At 37.8% G+C, this 23,752-nt stretch overlaps 1 protein-coding gene across 2 annotated transcripts; it reads left to right on the top strand.

Annotated features, from left to right (window-relative positions):
- Positions 1-640: 640 nt before the first annotated feature.
- trim46a (tripartite motif containing 46a) lies at positions 641-23,514 on the top strand. Of its 2 annotated transcripts, XM_022674219.2 has the most exons (12): positions 641-1,098; positions 3,384-3,639; positions 5,131-5,281; positions 9,525-9,723; positions 10,661-10,807; positions 11,536-11,631; positions 12,774-13,027; positions 14,136-14,257; positions 14,401-14,739; positions 19,134-19,363; positions 19,503-19,570; positions 20,087-23,514. In XM_022674219.2, exons 1-12 carry the CDS (start codon positions 1,039-1,041, stop codon positions 20,475-20,477), a joined length of 2,313 nt encoding a protein of 770 aa, XP_022529940.2. In that variant the 5' UTR covers positions 641-1,038; the 3' UTR covers positions 20,478-23,514. The 2 variants fall into 2 exon arrangements, with proteins under 2 accessions (XP_022529940.2, XP_049336092.1); XM_049480135.1 differs by lacking the exons at positions 19,134-19,363; positions 19,503-19,570; positions 20,087-23,514 and adding an exon at positions 16,648-19,133.
- Positions 23,515-23,752: the final 238 nt, after the last annotated feature.

Raw genomic sequence — 23,752 nt, 5'->3', positions numbered from 1 at the left:
TATTAAAATGTAATGTCTGCAAATGTAGTATTTTATATCATTAGCATTTTTTTTTCTTTAAAGATCAATAATAGACTCCTAATAGTAGTACATTTTTTAAAGTGTGCTTGAATCCAGTTTGGAACACAAACAGGTTTAATGCTCAACAAATTCTAAGGGTGTGTCTGAAATGCAAAAGCAAGCTCACTTAATGTCTTGCTGCGTTTGCTGTCTCACTTAGAAGGCAGTGTAGTTATAAAGATCTCGGCATCCGAATCAAAAGGAGCCCATGAGTCCATTGCCAATTGCATATGAGCATTTATCTGTGTTATCATTACCTATTATTATATTTCTGACATGAGTGGGTGCCTTCCTGCCTCTGAATCCTCCTGCCACCTGGTGGACATTGAAACAGAGCACAGTTATTTATATTAGCGGTTATTTCTTTATTTTTTTCATTAAAATATAACGTCAGCAAATAACATACAATATGTTTTTATTATTACTATTATTATCATTTTCTTATTCCAACTAGAAAAATACATTATTTAAGCTTGGAAGATTGTGGTTTGCAGAGTACAGTATAATAAAAAAATCGTCGTTTCCTTTTCTTTTAGCTTCGGATCCACAGAAACCCAGTGCGCATGCTTCAACTCACCTCATCCCCAGTAGCGTCTATAAAGCGTACGTGTGCTGTAGGACCACTGCTTGAGCTGGTTACCAGCACGATCACGTATTTTGCCGTCTTTTTATTAAGAGGGAATAATGGACTGGATTACTGATCTCTCGCTGAATCAGCTCTTTTCTCATCAGGCTTTTGGTCAACAGTTTGATTTCTTTATTCGCAGCTGCTGATGCTGCTGGTGGTGCTGATGCTGATGCTCTGGATCAGAGGGACGTTATCCAGCTACCTGCATCCAGACTGGATGGTTTTACTGTCAGAATCCTCTGATGCTCGCCTGCCTCGTTTAAATGGACCTGGAAGGGAAATAAACCATTTTTTATTGTTTTGATTTCTTTATTATAAAATTTACACGCTGTCTTATTTAGCTTAAAGCCATGACAGACGCGGAATTACACACCTTCACATCCATCATGGATGCTCTCGTGCGCATCAGTGTGAGTATCATGTGTTTTTTTATTTATAGCAAGCTAGCTTTTTTTTTTTTAGCAGTTAATGATTCATTTTTTCATTGCTAGGATATGTTATGTGTATCGTGGTGGTCCTCAAAGCTTCTACTATAGACATAACAAAGCTTCACAGGGTCCAACAGGCCACTCAGGTTAGCTAGGCTATAGCGTTAGTTAGCTTAGGTTAGCTAGTGCTGGGGTTCAGGCCATTGGAACCAATTTAAATAAATTGAAAAAACACTCACACACTTGGATTATTTAGCTTGCTATGTATTAAAAACGTAAAAACATTACTTATGTTTAATAAATACGTCTAAATAAATACATTCCCCCAAATTTTATTCCATTTTTCAATAAATCCAGCTCTTCAGGTTGGCTTGTCACGTGGTCGTGGCTCTGGTTCAAATAAAAATAAATAAAAATTATATTTTGTAATTTTTGTTCATTATTTTAATTGTGTGTGCAAGTAATACAATTTGCAGTAGTATTAAAAACATGATTTTAGAATTTTTTGATTATTTTTAGTTTATTAACAAAAACAAAATTTTTTGTACGTATTCCGTCCAGTAGTATCATAATAATAATAATAATAATAATAATAATAATAATAATAATAATAATAATAACAATAATAACAAATAAATATATCAAATCATTAAAAAAAAACTCACACAAGGTTTTGCTCTTTTTACATCCATTTTTATTGTCCTTAAGAAATTTTAGAGTATTTTTTTAGTTATTAACATTTTTTCGACAGATACCATAAATATTAACACAATAATAATAATAATAATAATAATAATAATAATAATAATAATAATAATAATAATAATCAATATAAAACTTCACACAACTACACACAACGGTTGCACTTTTCTTTTTATCTGTTTTTTTGTTTGTTTTTTTATCAATTCTAATGCACTTTTTAAGTTATTAACCATTTTTGGACATAGATATATTTTTGAGCCATTTGTAGCGTTAGTGTTGACAGAGTCTCGTGTGTTTAGACTTGTTTTCCCTATTTTTATTATTATATGACGTTTGCGGGGAGTATATTGCGAGTAATTATCCTAGCAGTATCAACGTTTGGCAAATAAATAAGGAAATTATGAATAATCTCAAATAATCTGTAAAATACAGATTAAACACAGCAGGGCCTGCACGCGCTGCTCTGAGTGGGGAAGCGTGTTGCCATAGTGACGGAGCATGCAATGCTCAGGCGAGTGACGGTGAACCGATTCGTTCGAACAGTCCGTTTCAGTGAATCGAGTGCTCGAATTGACCGTTTTTTTATAATATTCTGCCCCAGAAATAGTATAATTATGGTTTTAAAAGGTTTAAATGTGAAGATGAGGAATAATTATGGTTAATATTTCCGTGTTACTGCAGTTGTTTAGCCCGTAGATGCCCTAGATGCCTCATAAGCTTGATTCAGTTGGTAATGAATCGATTCAAAAGCGCATTCTCTAGTATTCTTTATATTTGAAGCTTGAACTACAGCTATATAAATTGATTTAAAAACTCAATTTAATGGTGCCAACAAGGGTCTGTCTCGTATTTAAATTTAACAACATAAATATTAAATACTGATTCAGTAATTGATTTTACTCTACATTAAAAAAATCCAGCTCAAGCCAGATCCTGTGTTTTTACCACTGTGCCTCTGTGCTCTAACATAGCATTATTTAGCTTCCTCCAGGCTATATAAATCAGTGTTTTTCACAGCATAAATCATTAAATAAGACTTGAGCCTTTACAACATTCTAATCATTCTAATCACCACTACTGAGTCTGAATGACAGTTTTTAATGAAACATATTGATTTTTTTTCTATAAAACCCATGAAAACCTGTTTGAAAGGCATCACTTCTTCGCATGCACTACATTACTTTTATAAGTAACATTTATCTATTAACGTTTAAAAGTTTCATCTGCCCTAAAATATAGAATCCTGCTGATTGACAATCAAATAATAATCACAATTTACAGTATTACTGAATAATAAGCATAGAGATTAATTAAGGGGTTAAGAACATTTCAGGCTACCTTTTGACCTTGTATGAGTTACTCTTACTTTTGTTCAAAAGTAATTTAATCCCTGAAAGTGGTTTTGTTTAGTTGTCACTTGCTGAGATTTACACCATGTTTCCTGTTATATGAGAGTTTGATTATGTGAAAGAATGTACAGGTCAACAAGGGACTCATTTTACTGAATGACAATCTTTGTCTCTCTCTCTCTCTCTTTTTTTTTCTCTCTCTCTTTCTCTCTCCAGTCCAACATGAAGAGCATGGAGCGTGAGCTGCGCTGTCCGGTGTGTGAGGAGATGGTGAAGCAGCCCATCGTGCTGCCGTGTCTGCACAGTGTGTGTGTGCTGTGTGCGGCCGAGGTGTTGGTCCAGAGGGGCTATCCTCCTCCTGAGCTCCCTCCAGAGCCCAACACGCCCACGTCCAGCCCCAACACTCGCTCCCCACGACAGGCCCGCAGACCCCCACCCAAAACCGATCGCCTCGACCGCGTGCTCAGGACAGGTGTGTGTGAGTGTGTGTATAAGTGTGTGTTCTGTATCTGCAAACAGCCTGTAGAGTGTATACGGTACATTTAATAGAGATACGCACTGTCTGATCCAGTGTGTTAAAATCAGCCCTAGACAGGCTGACCTGATACTAATCACCTAAATCTTGAAGATTTCTATTCAACCATTACATTAAAAAGGGTTCATGTTAAATAATAATAAACGTTACTACAAATTCAAATTGTAATTGTAATAGAAATTATATTTAAAAATATATAGATATATATTTATTACTATAATCCAGACTTTAAAACCGGGAACAAATGGTTTTATTATTTTTTTTTTTAATAAAATGTTAATAGTTTTGTAATAAAATATATTTTATATATATATTTTTTCGTTTTTTAAGCAAAGTTATTTTTAATGAGCTCTTCTCTCTAAATAAACACTGTAGGAGATATTGATGTCCGCAATTATTGAGATCTTGTCCATAAATTGAATGTAATTAATGTGACAGGCCTTGTGACATCACTTTAAAATGACATCAGTGTGTATGACTTCACCAATGTATCACTGCTGTTGCACTCCTGCATGTAAAAGTCTCTATTTTAGTGTCTCTCTCGCTTTGTGTGTGTGTGTGTGTGCTGTTCTACCAACCAGATGTACAGTCTATTTTTTCTGCAGGTGTGTGTGTGTGTGTGTGTCTGGAAGCAACTGGGCTAATTCTGAACGTGTCAGCACACCCAGTTTCTCCAGAACTTTCTCTCTCTGCTTTATCTTGCTCTTTCGCTCTCATCCACAATGCAATTTTATTATGATTAATAGTATTAATTATTGACACGTATTGGCATGTTAATTCTTTTGTATATTTACATTTTTCCACTCTTTAAAAAAAAAAAGAGACTCAGTAGCGTTGGGTCCTGTGTTTTTAAAATATGTTCTTCTACTAAAAGCACTTCTTACGATGGTGAACTTTTATTAAAAATAATGTCATTTTATGTTTCATAGAGATTTTTGGCAGCAGTTAAATTAAATGTTAGATATACCAAACCCTCCCAGTCTGTTAGTAGAACAAGACATTGTCCAGAAGCTGTTTTTATTGCAGTATATTTTTAATATTTAGTTATTATTGTGATTCATTGACACCCAATGAGGCGAAAGCTCAGGTCAGTGAAGCTCCTGACTGCAGCACATTTCTGAACAGGCATCTAAACTCAAGCCTTAACAAAGTGAAAGACCACATAACAACCAGTTACACGCTTTCTGCTTTTTCTGTTGTATCATTTTTTTTAGGGGGGGAGGGGGTAATGTAGAAAGTGACCCAATAAACACTAAATACTACTATAAAAAATTACACAAACAAACGAGTAGAAGAAAAACTATAAGTTTTGTAAACACCACTCATATAGTGTGTTTCCTTTCTCTACTATCTCTTCCACAGTCCTATGAAGAGTTTGTAAATGCTATTTTCTCTCTCTCTTTCTCTCTCTCTCTCTCTGTATTTCAGTTTGTGGGACGTATCCTGGCCGCAGACGGAAGGACACGCCCGTTCTGACCATGATGTTCCCGTGTCCCACCTGTCGGAGTGATGTGGAGTTGGGGGAGCGTGGCCTCATGGACTGCCTCAGAAATCTCACACTGGAGCGCATTGTAGAAAGGTCATACACACATACACACACTTATGCACACAGCGCTGATTCAAATCCCGGTCATGCAGCTTGCCATCAGCTGCTGGAGCCCAGAGAGAGCACAGTTGGTCTTGCTCTCTCTGGGTGGGTACAGTAGATGGTGCTCTTTCCCGTTATCACTCCTAGGGTGATGTGGATCAGCACAAGGCTGCATCTGTGAGCTGATGTATCAGAACCGAGCGTTAGCGCTGTGATGCTGCTCGGCAATGCTACAGCATCAGCAGCAGCTCACACAGCCTACTGTTTTAGCCACTTAATGCATTTAAGCCCATATTTAATTAATTAGGCCTATATGTTTTAATACATACATTGCATATATGTCTGCCAACATACATGTACACTAGGGGGCAATGTCCAAAGCAAATTCATTAGTAATCTTTAGGAATCAATCCTCACTTCACAGATTTAGAACTGCATGTATTAACTGCATACATCTCTGCTGACAATCAATCCTCAATTTGCTCTATTTGATTTTGCAGGTAATTTGAATTTGATTAAGCATTTTTAGATATTTTATATATGAATCTCTGCACAAAATGCATGGCAAAATGCGTATGGAAGGCCTTTACGTATGCTTATAGGCAATTTCGATTGATTGAGCTTTAACCATTTACCTGATGTCTCAATTGGCTACACTGGCTATGAGATAAAAGGGGTTTTATATGCCAAGTATCTCTTTAATTAGCTTTTTTTAATGGTGGGTGTCCACTTTTAAATGTATTGGTGCTGTGCTTCAGCATTTTAAAAGGAGTCTAGAGTTTATTTGGTTAAATTCTTTTAGATTCATTATAGAAAAACTACGAGTTTCTTAAGTTTTCATAAAGGGCACACAAAAAAATGTCCCCACTTTGTCAGACTTTTCACAAGCTAGTGGGGACCTAACAATAGAGGCACATTTAAGATGTAATATCACCTTAAACACACTTTCTCACAAACACATTTACTTCCTTGATGTATTATATGTCTTTAGATCTATGTAGAGCTCTGTCCAGATTATTTCTCATAACAACATTCTTCCAGTCAATGCAGAAATGCGGTTGTACTGGTTTGTTCAATCTGCGTACGCTCCGCTTATCTTACAAGAAGAACAATTGCCCCGTTTCACTTGACAGCATTTTATTTTTTATTTTTGTAGGGCCAAGTTCCTCATGCCTTGTAAGCGTTTAAAGCTACAAACTAGCTTTACTCACACAGCAGACGGACTAAGCATTAAAAAGAACTGATGCAGATCTTAAGAAGTAATTGGGGACCTTTTAGACAGCTCAGAAAAGCTTTGTTTGGCTTTTCTTGGCAACAAACAAAGAAAATGTCTCCACTTTGCTCTCCCAACTCTTTTTAAACTGAGATATATGCCTGTCTCGCCCTGGCCCGGAAACACCATCTGCAGTAGAACTAGCACAGACACTGACCCACACTTAATTAAAGATCAGCTCAGAGAGTGGGGGTGGTGGAGAGAAAGAGAGAGAGAGAAAGAGAGAGAGAGAAAAAGAGAGAGATAGATAGATGGGGTGTGGATGCAGTGGAGTTGGTCTTTAGCAGTCTGCTGATGTGGTGTTTTGCGCAGCCTTTGATACGCTGAGCTATATATTGCAGTGCGTGGAGATATATGGGGGCAGCTCCTCTGCCAGGTACTCTCGGATTGTTTGCACAAACCCACTCACACGTAGCTTTGTAGAAAATGCATGAGTAAACAAAATAATTTAAACATATATATTTCTGAATAATGATGTCCCTAAAATGTCCTACATTTCTAATATACTGCAGTATATATTTTAGTGTCTTGCGTAGTAAATCGTCCCCTAATTTAGGACTTCTGTTATCAAAATTCAATTATACAAACACAGAACACTAGCTATAGTCACTAGCTATAGTCACTAGCTATAGTCACTAGCTATAGTTCTCAGCAAACATGGTTTCATTAAAATTCCTGAATGTCCTGAATTTTTGATCAGGTTATGACAGTCGAGTCTTGTGTCTTTGGGTTGTGGGTTCAAGTGGACAAAATTCTTATCTAAATATTACCCACTCAATTGGCTATATTGGCTATAAGATTAAAGAGGTATTGTACGCCAAGTATCTCTTTAAATTAGTTTTTTTTAATGGTGGGTGTCTACTTTTAACCCCTTAACGCCTGAATTAATGTAGCTGTATATGAAAAAATGTTTCATGTGTGTTTTACCTTTAAGTAGATAGTAAATATTGTTGAGATTATTAATTTCACTTTTGCACAAAAATAAATAGAAATTTTGGTATGTTGCAAATTTGCAACAACAGGCAATATGGTCTATTTGGGGTAAATTTGGTATGTTGCAAATTTGCTACAGCAGACATAATGGTCCATACTAAGATAACAATAACAGAGTAATATAACAGTGAAAAATCAATGTTTTATTTATGCACCCAACAGCAGGCATTCAATAATAAATAACACCAATTACTGTCACCAACACAATATACACAAATATTACAGGAAACATTTCATTAATTTGAATTCTAGATTCATTTGAATTGTAAATTGTCAAAGGTTCCTAGGTCCGTGGCGAATATGCACTAACAGGCATTGAGGGAATGCAGGCGCTATCTTGGCAGGTTGATTGAATCAAACGGTTAGTCGCATATTTGCAACAACAGGCGTTAAGGGGTTAAATGTATTGGTGCTGAGCCTTAGCATTTTAGAAGGAGTCTAGGGAAGGAGTTTATTTGGTTAAATAAAAGGTTAATTATAGAAAAACTATGAGTTTCTTAAGTTTCCTAATGGGGACACAAAAATGTCCCCACTTTGTCAGACTTTTCACAGGATTGTGGGGACCTAATCAGTCTCTGGAGTGTTAGTCTTAGGGCGTTTCCACACCAGCACTATTTGGTCCTAATAAAATTACTGTAAAAACAGTAATTGCACTCAGTACCAAGACCAGCAAGTAGAGCGGTTTGCTAGTGATGAGAGTGTGATCTGGTCTCGATCCAACCCAGCTATCAAATAGACTTCTTTTATTTGAGCTAAACCTTTGATAAAGCGCAGTTTAATCTGATATATTAGTCAGATAACGCTAATTAACACAGCTATGAAAAACGCTCTCTCTGCTGCTCCATGCTGTTTACATGCACAGGGTGTGCAGCATGCATTCACTGCTTGCAGCCTTGTGACTTCGTTTAACTACGCAGTCTCTTAAGTCAAGTTTTAAGTCTCTTAAGTGTGAACCTGGGTCAGGTTTTTAGGTATGCACCCTGGTCACAGGTCTGAGTCAAGTCTTCGTTTTTTGGGTATGTGACGGAGTTAAGTTTTTTTGAGGCCTGAGTCTGAGCCAAGTTTCAAGTGTCTTCAGGTTTTTGGGATACAAGTCTGTATTGAGCCTAGATCTCTTGGATAAGAGTCAAGTCTCTGGCTAAGTTTTTAATAATCCATACATATTTATGTAATCTAGAAAAAGTTTGTAATCTAGAAAATCTACAAAAAGTTACAGTACGTACGGTAGACGTATATATATATAAGGTACGGGCTACCATGTACAAACTCATACAGACAGACCTAATCTTATCCAATCAGTGTCTTGCTTTAGCCTGTTAGCTTGTTAGCCTGTTGTTGTTTTGCTTGGTTGCATCCGACAGCAACTATTGTAAGTTTCAGCAATAAAGCGCAGACTATAAATGTCTTTCTTGTCCATCTTTCCCACGCATCCAGTCGGACGCTACAATATTATTTTACTAAGGAAAATGATAAAAATGGTAACGCACAGTTACTTGGATATTTAACTTGACAAATCTGATTACTGGATTGGAAATAGTAACACTTTAGATTACTCGTTACTATAAAATTTGACAGATTAGAGTTACGCATTACTAATTACTAACTGACATCTCTGGACCTAGCAAACAATACATGTTATAGTTAGCAAAGAAAAGTTCAAAAACAGCATCGCAACTATGGCAGCACCGCACTTTTGTTATAATTTATTTTATATTAATTTACTGCAGTCTGGCTTAATGCAGCCTGGATTCGCTGTTGTAAATGTTGAACTGGCCATAATAACTTTTAACTCTGGGCTGGCAGCAGGGGTGGCGGCTGCCCCCCTATGCCACCCCGGTAGATCCGCCCATGCCTCTTATCATCATAGGTTTTATTAATTTACTGCATTAAGGTTGAACGTCCTATTGTGCATCTGATTATTAATGTGTGTGTGTGTTATTTTTTGTCTTTGTGTGTGTGTGTATGTAGGTACAGACACACGATCAGCCTGGGCAGCATGGCGGTGATGTGTCAGTTCTGTAAACCCCCTCAGACTCTGGAGGCCACTAAAGGCTGCGCCGACTGCAGAGCGAACTTCTGTAACGAGTGCTTTAAGCTCTACCACCCGTGGGGAACGCCGCGCGCCCAGCACGAACACATCCTGCCCACGCACAGCTTCAGGCCCAAGGTAACAACACAGCGCCTTTGATCTGAATCCAGATCGCTTCCTTTCAGATTCAGAGTCTGTGGTGACTAAGCACACTGTAAAACATCCTGCTGGACAAAAATAAAGGAATGCAGCTCAGTTCAAGCTTCACCAGGGGGCTGATTCCAGTTTAGATAAATATATGATGTACTTTTAGATATACAGCTCTGGATACAATTAAGAGTTTCTGAATCAGTTTCTGAGTCAGATTCTCTGATTTTGATATATATATATATATATATATATATATATATATATATATATATATATATATATATATATATATATATATATGTATAGGTTTCATGGCTAAATTGGAGCAGCCTGGTGGACAATCATCATTAATTGCACATTATTGCACCAGTAAAAGCAGAGTGTGAAGGTTGGTTCAATTAGCAGGGTAAGAGCACAGTTCTGCTCTAAATATTAGAGTGCAATGCACACTATAACATTATGGGAGACATACCAGAGTTCAAAAGAGGACAAATTGTTGGTGCACGTCTTGCTGGAGCATCTGTGACCAAGACAGCAAGTCTTTGTGATGCATCAAGAGCCACGGTATCCAGGGTAATGTCAGCGAGATACCACCAAGAAGGACCAACCACATCCAACAGGATTAACTGTGGACGCTGTAAGAAGAAGCTGTGTGAAAGGGATGTTTTTCGGGTGCTAACCCGGATTGTATCCAAAAAAACATAAAACCACGGCTGATCAAATCACGCAGAATTCAATGTGCAACTCAACTCTCCTGTTTCCACCAGAACTGTCCGTCACCACAATCAATTATTGTGCTCTAAAACCAGGTGTTTCAGTTTCTTTGTCCAATATATATGTATATACAGAAATGTATAATGTAATAAAGGGTTTTGCATGACATTGATAATAATTTGTCTCTGCCTTTTCTCTCTTCCTCTTTCAGTTGCTGGTGTGTGTTGAGCATGAGCAGGAGCGATTGCAGTTCTATTGCCGGTCGTGTCAGCGGCTGCTTTGTGCCCTCTGTAAGCTCCGGCGGGTCCACAGTGGGCACAAGGTCATGCCCATCGCTCAGGCCTACCAGACTCTAAAGGTAATTCCTTCAATTTTACCCACTCACATCCATACGTCTGATCTTACCATATTGTTGAGGGGAAACTCCACAGGAGTTTATGAATTTCTATTGAAGAGCTATTCCAAGATCCTCAACCGCACCTGATCCAGCTTCACTTTACAAAAGCTTCATAACTGAGACATTTCTCAGAGTTTTCTGGGATGATCGTTATTATATAATTTTTTTAAAAAGTTACTTTATTCCAGAAAAAAATAAAGTAAATTAGAATATTATATAAGACCAATTGGTACTTTTGGCAGTGTGGGCAGTGAGCCAAGTCCTGCTGGAAAATGAAATCCGCCTCTTTATTAATCTGGTAAGCATTGGTTTGAGCTAGTTAAATAAAATAAACCAAAAAAACGAGTCTATCAGGAAAAGCACCGTGTCTACATCAACCCGTGAATTAGTATTCATGACCTCGCCCACCTCGGCTCTGGACCGCCCACAGGCAGAGCTGAAGCCAAGCAGCGATGCCGTCTCGTCAGATAGGAGATAACTAACAGCGCTAGGAACAGCATGCAGTTCATTCCTGTGTTATTTGTGCGAATAACACTTCAGTGTTTATATACTTTACCCAGTAATTCAGAGCTAAGAAACAAAACAGAGGATTTTTACTTCCTGGACCTGGACTATCTCTCTGTGTAACTATACATTTAAATAGGATCTCCGGTGGATTTGGTGTTAACTGCTTAGTATGATTTTTACAGGATAAAATCACTAAGGAGATGAACTACGTCTTGGGTAATCAGGAGATGGTACAGGCGCAGATCACCCAGGTGGAGAGTGCCATCGCTCAGACAGAGGTAAACTTTTTTTATTTTCCTCTTTTTCTTTATTATTAGACCTCCTACCGGCATTCTAGTAGCTGCATCAGTAAACTGTAGTAGTGAATATTATTTTCATTTTATTTCATCTTTTCTCTGAAACTGATACTGATACAAGTTACATTTATACATTTTTACCACTGTATCTCTACGAAACATAGTAAATAGCTAAAGCATCTTCGGTCTTTCACTGGTAGCAGTAACAGTACCTCCACCATGTTTAACAGATAAGCTTTGAATCTCCAGACACTCTCTTTTTTTATTATTCGTTCTCAAGTTCATTTTAGTTCCACCTATCCACTTTGTGCACTTTTTTTAGATCTGAAAAACCTGTTAAGATGTTCACTATCAGTCTAATCTGCCCTTTTTGTTCTCAAATGTTCTCAGTGTTTTACATCTTGAACTAAACCCTCTGTAGTTCCTTTTATAAAGTTATGAAGTCTCTTGATTGTAGCCTTTGGTATTGATACATGATATTTATGAGTTTTAATCTTTGCTTATTGCTTGTTATCATTATATTAGTCTTGTAGCAAAAAAAAAATAAAAAAAATTAAACAGACTACAGAAACTAAAAAGGTCTAAGCTGATTGACTATACACTGACATGCCACAAATCATGGGACAGGAACAAGTATCAGGGACAGTTGTAGCAGATGCTACTGGTCACAGCGCTGTCCACTGTGGTAATGGTGGTAATGCATTCTATGATCTATTCCTAGTACACGCCCAGTGACACTGTGAATCCCTTACTCAGGTCAACTTGCTATCTCTATCACTCACAAGATTGCACCTCACAACGCATAGTACCAGTCAAAAGTTTGGAAACTCCTTTCAGTTAACAGCTGTGCTGAACTCGTCAAGAGTTAATTACTTGAATTTCTTGTCTCTTAATGTGAAAAAAAAAAAAAAACCTCACTGGTCGAAGTGTAAAATAATTTTCATAGGGCTAAAGTCTGGATCACTTCAGTATTTCTGTACAATGTAGGAAAAAAAGAATAAAATAAAAACACTAAACGATAAGGTGTGTCCAAACTTTTACTGGTACTGTATATACAAGTTGTATAAATGAGATTTTTCTATATGTATATATGTGTGTTTATGTGTGTGTGTTGTTTGTTGTAGGTGAACAGTGCAGTAGCCAAAGAGCAGATGAATCAGTGTGTGAACGAGTTGCGGGGGGTGCTGGCTGAGAGACAGGGTGGTCTGTCTAAAGTAATAGAAGGGTCTCGGTCTCAGAGAGCTGAGGCTCTGAACAGTCAGCTCTCAGAGAAACAGAGTCTGCTGGAAAACGCCGGACTCGTCACGTACACTCAGGAGCTGCTCAAAGAAACGGATCAGCCCTGCTTCGTCCAGGCCGCCAGAGTCACACACACCAGGTTAGCAATGTGCAATGTGTGTTATCTGTGTGTACATCAGTGGCGATTGCTCTAAGACTGCAAGGGAAGCTCAGCTTCCCCTAAAATGTAGAAAAATAAGTGATTAAATATATACTGTTATGTGTACATGTCACTGATTAAATATGCGCTACAACGCGCTGAACTTTAGTTCAGAATCAGCTTCTTCTTATCACTGGTAACGCCGAGGCTCTCCTCTCACTCAGTCCCGCAGCTTCACAGCGCTGCTTTAAACAGTGCACAGACTTCAATAGCGGAGCAAAGGTTTTTATATGATACATATCTCTATATTTTCTACTGATATATACAATGTATATCTCAATGTTTTTTAGTAATATATGATATATATTTTATTTTTTTGATGAAAGGATATATATGATATATATCAATATTTTTATCTAAAGGTTTTATACGATACTTATCTCTATATATTTTTTACTGATATATTCAATGTATATCTCAATGTTTTTAGCAATATATGATATATATTTAATGTTTTTGCTGAAGAATATATATATATATATATATATATATATATATATATATATATATATATATATTTTTTTTTTTTTTTTGCTGAAAGGATATATATGATAGAAATAAATATTTTTAGCTGAAAGGTGTTATATGATACATATCTCTATATTATTAACTGATATATACTGATAATGTATATCTTAATGTTTTTATATCTCCCAGCTCTTAAACTCTCCTGGTCTCATCATTGGTCCTGATGTGGCCAATCACTGACATTCCTATGTGGTGCCAACATGAAAACTATGAAGAAAACTTTCTAGATCCTAATTGGGCTCTGCTATGAGCATGTTATCTGTGACCCAGAGATGTGAATTGATTTTTTTTTTCATACTGAAAGGAAAATATAGTCCAGGACTAGGCCCTATATGTTTAATTACTATGTAATATAACACAGTATTGTATATTGAAGCCAACACATATATCCACCTATTTAACCTGTATTTTACAGGCAGTAGCAGTTCAGCCCCACTTGTCCAGGCTGAAGGTTCTGCATTTTGTTTAATCATTAATGTAATTCTTTGTGTTTTATTCTCTCTCTCTCTCCGCTGCTCAGGCTTGTTAAAGCCATAGACAACCTGCAGCACTTCTCTCTCTCCGCTGATCCCTCGTTCCGGCACTTCCATATGGACGTCTCCCGAGAGCTCAAGCTCCTGAGCGGCATGGACTTTATACAAGGTTTCCAATGCGGTTTTACTGAAAATGCTGCTTTAATCTTTAATCCTTAAACATTTACATTGCATTAAATACATTTCTATAAAATTTCTATATAATGATCCGGATTGAGTAGGTACTAACCCTGCTCATCCTCTCCTCTGCAGCTCCTCTGGCTCCTGTGATTGACACTCAGAAGACTCTGGCCTATGACCAGCTCTACCTGTGCTGGCGCCTCCCTCAGGACTCCGCCCCTGCCTGGTACTACTCTGTGGAATATCAGAGGAAAGTGGGCGGGTCTGGCCCGTTGTGGGGCGGGGTCAAGTCTGAAAGCACAGGAAGTGGAAACAGCCCGTGGCAGCGATTAGAGGAGGTGGGCGGGACCAGTGCTGTGATTGACAGGCTGGAGATGGACAGCGTGTATGTGCTGAGGGTGAGGGGCTGCAACAAGGCGGGTTATGGGGAGTGCAGTGAGGAGGTGTACCTACACACACCACCTGCACCAGGTACGACACACACACTCTAACACACACACTCACACACACACACACACACACATATAAAAACAGTAAACAGTTAAACAGCCTAAATTAAATTGACATGCATTGTAATATTCTTTTCTTAAAGATTTTTATTTTATTTTATTGTTGATGATTATTATGGCTTACAGCCAATGAAAACCCAAAAATCTGTGTCTGCTGGAAAACAAAATCCGCATTTCATTTTCCAGCAGGACTTGGCACACTGCCCACACTGCTAAAAATACCAGTTGGTCTTATATAGTATTGTAATTTTCTGAGACACTGATTTTTGGGTTTTTATTGGCTGTAAGCTTCATAATCATCAACAATAAAAAAAATTAAACACTTAAAATAGATCACTGTGTGTAACACATCTATATAATATATGAGTAAGTCTTACATTTTCGAACTAAATTTCTAAAAAAAAAAAAAAAATCATTGATATTCTATTTTTTTAGATGCACTAGTATTGCTGTAAACAAAAGTCTTGGCACCCTTGATTAAATTACATAATTTCATGATTTTACGTGACAAGTAATGGTAGATAGTACAACCTTTAAATCAGGGGTCGGCAATTAAGTTTGGCCGCGGGCCAGATTTTTTCCAAGGCATTACATGGCGGGCCACAAGCACTTGGGGGGGGGGGGATTGGCGGGCACGGTGGCGGGAGGGCGCTCTTAAAATGACAAGCAGACATTCAAGTGGGCTGATGTGGGTGAAATCTGTGGACTGACCATTGGGGGCGCTATTAATGATATACCTGTTTGTTAAATAAAAAAAAACAAACAAATAAAAAAAAAAAATAACAGAATAAAGAAGCTAGCAGCTATCTAACAGCCCGTGGCTCTATCAAAAAATCTTTAATAAATTTTTCTGTTTTGGAAAATTAAGTTTCTAAATAAAGAGCATTTTTGAGACGGACAGTCCGATTTTTTTTTTCATTATAGTTCAACCTCACGGGCCAGATGTTTCTTGCTTGCGGGGCCGCATCTGGCCCGCCGGCCGCCTATTGCCGACCTATGCTTTAAATGCTTTTGTAGAAAATATATAGAGGCATTCTCTTCTTTAGATATTTATACCTGTGTTTGCCTGTGTAAAACGTCAATTTTAAATCGATTTAATGTTCTTTTCAAAGTTTGTGTATCTACATAAAGACTACATAGAGTATTTTGCAAAGCACATGAACACATAGCTTAAAACCATTTATCTAATCAGTAATAGTGTTTATGTCTAAAAATATGAATTATGTTAAAAGTAATGATAAAAGTTAATACAGTATAAAGAATAACATGAATAGAAAATATCAGTTCATCAGTTCATTATCCTGTGAATCAGTCTGAAAACAAAGTCTAGTTCCAGATTTGTCCTGGATTCCTTTTTCCTCACCTGAGCCTCATTAAGCTGTGATTCGCCAAATCAGGAGTTGTTATGATGATAACCAGGATAGTTTTGGACGAAGTGCAGGATGGGATCTACACAGTGCTGTAAAATCAATTTTGCTTTAATTTGATTTGTATTTAGTATAATATTAAAGTTTTACTGAGCAATAAAAACACTTACTGACCGGACTGTATTTTTACAGATGCCTAAAAATGTTGTGCAGTGCTGTATAAAGGAATATTATATATAACCTTTAAGCTATAACTATAACAGTTTAACTGTTGCATTGTACAGTACATTGTTTCTGCACACGCTGCCATACTTCTTCATTTGGAATTCACAGTTTTCTTACATCCATCTCTGCACTTTTTTCTCTTTGTTTTTGTTTTTACACCTTTTTTCATCCTCTGAAATCCACCCATACATTCTGCTTGTCTTCCTGCTGCCGAACACCTTCTCTACTTCCATCCATCCTGCCTTTCTTCTGCATGTGGTGTGCACGCTCTCACCCAGTGGGCCTTTTTTTGTTTCTCGTCATTCCTCTCTCTCTCTCTCTCTCTCTCTCTCTTTCTCTCTTTCTTTCTCTCGTTTTAGATGCATTTAGCAATTTTACACTGCACCCATTGCTGACACAGATGTGCAAATGCACACACAGCTTGCATCGTCCGTGTAGAGAAGTGCTTCCAATAGAATTGGACTCTTATGAGCAGAGAGGAGTATAAAGCTCCCCAACACTGAGCTGTAGTGTTGAAATTATGGAGTCTTATCCAAAATACAGCTCTGGAAAAAAATAAGAGAGCAGTTTTTCTGATTTTGCTATTTATAGGTTTTTTAGGTTTGAGAAATAAACATTTCTCCCAAATTCCAAATAAAAATATCGTCCTTTAGAGCATTTATTTGCAGAAAATGAGAAATGGCTGAAATAACAAAAAAGATGCAGAGCTTTCAGACCTTAAATAATACAAATAAAACAAAAAAGTTCATATTCATAAAGATTAAAGAGTTGAGGAATCAATATTTAGTGAAATAACTCTGGTTTTTAATCACAGTTTTTTTTTCATGCATCTTGGCATCATTTTCTCCTCCACCAGTCTTACACACTGCTTTTGGATAACTTTATGCAGTTAGTGTTCTCCTTCAAGCATTGGAGTTTAGGAATAAATCTACACTGATTTATGGCGTGGTGTGGTGGAAGTGAGATGTGTTCAGGTACATTTCTGGCATGTTTCTATCTTCGTGGTGAAAAAAATACAAATGCGCCACTGATTGATTAAAACCCTGACAACAGTCAACAGTCAGCCGCCCAAAAGAGCGCTAAAATCAGTCCCCATATACAGTCTTTACCTTCACTCTCTCAGCATTAGCAGTACTGTGGGATTTGTGTGTGGGATTTCTAGCTAGTGAATAGGAATTGAGAATGACTAAAATTGATGAAGAAGTTTTTATAATCCATTTTTATTCCATTCACACTTTGGTGAATAGATATTGATATATTTTTAGATCCAAACTGAAGTCAAGGTTCTCTCTCTCTTCACTCTATCTCTTTTATCTCGCTCATCTCAAAAGACCCATCTCACATCTCTCTCTCAACTTCGCTCATTTTAGTTCTTTCCTCATGTTTTATTTTATCTCCTTCTGTTCCTCATCCTTCGTCTTCCTGTTTGTTTTCTCAGTCTCAGCTCGGATGTGTATTCCTGTCTGAACTGGAATATACTGTAAATCAGCTTGACCTCCTTTGAATCCTGGAATATGTACAGTAATTGGGTTTCCATCCGATCATGTGAATTGAAGAAAATGCATCAAACAATATTTTTTTATCGTGAAATATTTTGGGTGGTTTTGCATAGATTTCCTGACTTTTTCCATTTGGAAATCTAGTAAGTAAAAATACTAATTTGTAATAGGTGCTCACAGTTCACCAGCCAACTAAGAGAAGCACTGCTCTGAGAGTGGTTACCCCTCTGAGAAGTACCTAGTATCCATGCTAGGTTAAAAGCTAGCTACCCTAGCTAGGATTAAGAAATCACCGGTTCGAATCCTGTTTATGTAGCTTGCCATCGGCTACCAGAGCCCTGAGAGAGCACAATTGGCCTTGTTGTGCTATGCTATTTTCCAAAAGTCCAAAAACTCTTTAAGTTTATTAAGACATGCTTTTATCAAAATAAACATGCTAACATGGCTGTTAGCATAATGCTAATCCATGGCCATAAATCCTAATTCGCTGTCTTTTCACATGAAATGGCTGAGATGGAAACCTGTCTTATGTTCCTGCTCTCCTCTCTCCTCCTCTTCTTCTACTCCTCCTCCTCCTCTTTCTTCTTCCAAAATCCCTCTCTTTTATTCCTGTTATTTTATTTTCCATGCCTTTGTTTCTTTTCCTCTATCTCTTTCTCTCTTTGCATGTACTCCATCTCTCCGTCCCTTCTTTCTCTGTTCCTTTTCTCTCTTCTTTCCCTTCTCTTTACTCCATTGTCCTCATTTTCTCCTTTTATTTTTCTCTTCACTCCTACAACTCTCTCTTTACCCCCCTCCCACACTTTCTTTCCTCGTTCTCACTCCTTCTTTGTCCCCCTTTTCCTGTATTTGTCCCATTTTTCTCTCTCTCTCTCTCCTTTTTGTCCCTCCCCTCACTTTATCTCTCCTCTTGCTTTCTATTTTTCTCTCCCTGTTTTCTCTTTTTCTCTCGATCTCTCCTTTTCTTTCTTTTTTCTTTCTCTTGCCCTTCTTGTTCCCTTTCTTGCTTTCCCTCTCTTTACCCCACGTTTCTCGTTTTCCCTTCCTTGTCCTTCTTTCTATTTCCTCTATTCCTTTTTCACAAATTTCTCTCCTCTGTCCCTGTGTCTCTTCTTCGTTCCTTCGATTGTTCTCTTGCTTCCTTTTCCAATTTCTCTCCTCAATCCCTATGCCTCCTCAATTGCTCTTCCCTATTTCTTTCCTTATTCTTTCCTTTCCTCCCCCTCCTTGTCCTCTCCTCCCTTCACTCCCTCTCTCCGTGTCAGTCTTGCCGTTTTGTCTGGACTCTCGTTGGGGTCTTCACGCCGAGCGGATCGCTCTGGGTAAGGGTCAGACGTACGCCCGCAGTGTTCCCGGACTCACCCTTCTACAGGCTGCAGACCGCGCCCTCACTTCCTGCCACCTGACCTCTGACCTCCTGGTGGCCGACGTGTCCGTCACTCAAGGCCGTCACTACTGGGCATGCTCAGTGGAGCCTGGCTCGTACCTGGTCAAGGTGAGCAAACAGCGGACCAGACGAGATTAGAATTTTACCAATTAAGTAGAGGGAGGAGTGTTATTAACATACTGTTGACTGACTGGTGTGTGTTTGTGTGTGTGTGTTTGTGTGTGTGTGTGTGTGTGTGTGAGATCAGGTTGGAGTTGGTTTAGAATCAAAGCTGCAGGAATGGTTTCACCTCCCACAGGACATGGCCAGCCCACGGTAAGACTGATGAAATAATAAATTAATGAAAAGCTGGACACAAACTTTCCTAAAGTCATGTGAAAAAATTAGGACAAACCATGAAAATGATGAAAAATCAGATTTTTGCTAATCTGATCCAAACCTTTTTTTTTTAAATCATTAATTCAGATTTTCACTCATCTTTTGCGTCACTCAAAAAAGTTTTTTCAAAGACTGTTTGACTGTTGTCAGGGTTTTAATCAGTCAGTGGCGCTCCTGTGTTTTCTAAACACACTCCAGTTCCAGACCACCACGCCAGACCGCAAGGTGTGAAAATAGACAAATGTTGACGGGGTGTAAGATAGCAATGAGCATCGCAATGCACCCATTGTCATGCCTTTCGTTGAGTGTCTTTATTCTTTCACATGACTGTAGATGATTATTTTTGCTATGTAAACCCACACAAATGTTAAAAGCACTTATACAATATTCAGATAAACCCCTTTAATCTTTTTTTTTGTTTGGCCCCTCCTCCTCTGTTGTTTTCCTCCATAGGTACGACCCTGACAGTGGTCACGACAGCGGTACAGAGGATGCTCAGGACTGTCCTCCTCCATTCTGCTTCCTCACTATGGGAATGGGCAAGATCCTGCTCCCCAAGTGTGGCGCGTCCAACGCCTCGGCCACGCCCCTCACCGCCCCTCTGCCACCACGCCTCGGCTTGTGCCTGGACTTCGAAAGGGGGCGGGTCACTTTCTACGATGCCCATTCGCTGAGGGTGTTGTGGGAGGGGACTGTCGACTGCTCTGCCCCTGTCTGCCCCGCCTTCTGCTTCATCGGGGGCGGGGCTCTGCAGTTGCAGGAGCTGATAGCCAATCGAAGCACAGAGCAAACCCCGCCCAGGAGAGTCACCATCCAGACGCGCGCCACCAATCTCTGTAACTGAACCTTTAACTGAACCTGAGATTTAATGAAAAGCACCTTTAAAATGAGTCTTTTTATTTATTATTTTTAGTTAGTATCTTTTATGCTTGATTTGCTTTTTTTTATTTATGCTTTAAATTAAAATTACATTTTATAATAAGGTTTGCTCATGCATTATATTGGACAAAATGCTTAGATATTGCAGCATGTCGGCTAAATTAAAATGCTAAATAATGAGAAATCTGCATTTTGTCATCGAATGCTGCATGAATGTTGCGATTCTGCTTTTGGCTTAAATATATATTGCAAATATTTGAAAACACTAATTCAAATGAATGATTTCTCATTATTTACGAAATATTTTTTACGTAGTTAGCCTTGCAAAGCACCTGAAACGGATATGTTAATAATATGTAAATAGACCTTGATTTAAAGTACGTCTAATAATTTTCATGCTTTTTTTATAGGACTGTTCGATTGCCTTGAACACGTTTAATGGAGAGGTTTCGTTTCTGTGCTGTAGTCACAAGAGTCCCGTTTGCGTGTTTCATTTGTAGCGGAGAAGCGTCTCACTGACTGTTGTTGAACTGAATTTTGATCCAGATTGTGTGAAACTGTTAAGATATCGTCACTATTGTAACACAACATTGTATCTCCTAAAAGTGGAGAATGAAGGAGGACTGTTCTTAGCTTCATAAGTTTATGTGCATTGCTGAAAGAGTAGCTGTATTTCCTTTTTTTATTTCCTTTTTTTAATTACTCACAAAATACAAGACAACACAACACAAAAAACACAGTTTTAAAAGATCATCAACACTCCAAAACCTGCAGTTCATTTCCTTTTGAGACATTTAGGATTGAACATACTCTTGTGCTTCAGGTCATTGTCATGTTGCATAGCCCAACAGCACTTAAGCTTTAGTATCCAGTTGAGCTGCACCAGCTAAATGTTGCTAAATGCTGATTGTAGCTTAGTTTAAAGGAGAACTCCAGTGTGAAATGGATTTTGGTGTAGTAAAACATGATAAAGATTATTAACCTTTGTTAAATAGCACACCTCTGTTCTCCGGCAGCTTTTCGAGATCCAGTAATTTTTACAGTTAGTCCAAACCTGCTTTAAAATGGATGATATGGGGCATATTTTGCAGCCGCCATCTTTACCTTTACCTTTAACGGAGATTAGATTACGCTACGAGTTGTAAACAGTGTTTTTAATAAGCTTCTTTTGCACTTTTTTAAGTTATTAATGCCTCGTTTTAAATGTCAGGGCTCTCCAGATTCCAGCAAGGAGGTGTGGAGCTACTTTAAGCCTGAATAACTGTGGAAAAAGCGATTTATCTGCAGGGGCAAAATATGCCCCATATCATTCATTCTAAAGCATGTTAGGACTGACTGTAAAAAATACTGGATCTGCAAGAGAACAGGGGTGGGCTATTTAACAAAGCTTAGTACGCTTTATCATTTTTTACTACACTAAAATTCTATTTTACACCAGAGTTTCCTTTTAAATATAAACTGCGCACATGTTCGAGTGTCTTTAGGAGCTAAAAATGAACTAAAATTGAATTGGTTGAACCAAATAAACTAGTTTTAATGTAAAACTAAAGAAGCAATTAAAGAGCTAAATATATGCTTCTGACCACACCAAGGATCCCCAGACCTTAGCACTACCACCACCATGTTTGACTGTTGGTCATTTGACTCCTGATTTCACAGTACAAAATTACAAAATTAGCTTTTGCATTTTCTTGTTTAATCTGGATCTTTGGACTTATTATTTTTTTTGCATATAATTTGCAGATGCTTTTGGACCAATTACAGGACGTTGAAACTGGCTTTAATCACCATTATTAAACAACAGAAGAAGAAAAAGAACAGGTGTTGTGCCTAAATCGGTGTCAAAACTAACCCGACTAAATACATTCAATGGAACACAAACATAAATCTGACTCTGTTTACTTTTTTTAAGTTTAGTTTGTGTTTATGTAGGTTCATGTATTTGCCACATATATATATATTTTATGTTTTGCTTGAGGATCTGTTTTAATTGATTGTGTTAAGCACTGACTGAATCTTCAGTTAAATGAACGATCAATCGTGACAGTTGAGTTGGTATTACATCTGTGTAACCAGTTAAGGAATCAAACGTCTATCTTCTATTGTTGGGGAGATCGCTGGTTCGAATCCCGGTGATGCAGCTTGCCATCAGCTGCCGGAGCCCTGAGAGAGTGCAATTGACCATGCTCTCTCTGGGTGGGTACAGTACAGTAGATGGCGCTCTTTCTTTCCCCTCATCACTTCTAGGGTGGTGTGGATCAGCACAAGGCTGCGTCTGTGAGCTGATGTATCAGAACCGAGTCGCTGCGGTTTCCTCCGAGCGTTAGCGCTGTGATGCTACTCGGCAATACTGCATGGGTGGGGCTAATTGGCCTAGCTAAATTGGGAGAAAATGGGAAAGTAATTAAAATAAAGGGAAAAAAAGAAAAATTGTTTAATTAATAGTTACCTAGTTAGACAGATGTATAACCAGTTGTACAATTAGGACAATATCCTATACTACACTATACATTAACATATAAAAAGACTATTATTATTGTTATTTATTTAATAAATGGATCATATTTGCTGGTCTATTTATTGTAAAATGTCATTTTATTATGACAGTTGTGTGTACAGGCAGGTACAGTGTTTTGACTCTTAATTATTAGTAATAATGCCAGAACCTTGTTATTGGTGTAAAGCCACACATTTATAGCCAAAACTCTGCTTTATATGAATCATTAATCAATTATTTTTCCAGCTTAGAATGTATCAGACTGGGAGTTATTATTTATTTTCCATCCATTGAAGCTGTTCACTGTGATCTGTCTTCATCAGGGCTGTGAGAATAAGAAAATGAACAGTTTGTGAATGTATCATTATTTATCATGATTGATTGATCAGTGTATTGTTTTACTATGTTTCAGATGATGATACACAATATATATATATATATAAAAAAACATCTCAACAGTTTATAACAGTTATAAACTCGGCCTGTGGCCAGTGCCCGCCATTTACCACTCTGTTGTTGTATTTATTTATTGCTGATTTATTTTTTATTTAAAGTATTATAAAAGTGTGAAAAGAAATGTGAGTGTTGAGCTGCTGATTGAGTGTGGAAAATTTAGGCTAGCAAAATTTCTATAGAAAAAGCTAAATATTGTCGTTGTCCAATGAAAAACAAGTGTTTATATCACATAATTTTGAAGAGTTTCTATTGGTCCGTTCATCAAGAAATTTTGGCACAGTATCAGA

Source organism: Astyanax mexicanus, chromosome 6 (genome assembly GCF_023375975.1).
Source record: "Astyanax mexicanus isolate ESR-SI-001 chromosome 6, AstMex3_surface, whole genome shotgun sequence".
Lineage (NCBI taxonomy): Eukaryota > Metazoa > Chordata > Actinopteri > Characiformes > Acestrorhamphidae > Astyanax > Astyanax mexicanus.
Note: the sequence above shows the minus strand (reverse complement) of the source record. Positions and strands in the feature narration are given on the sequence as shown.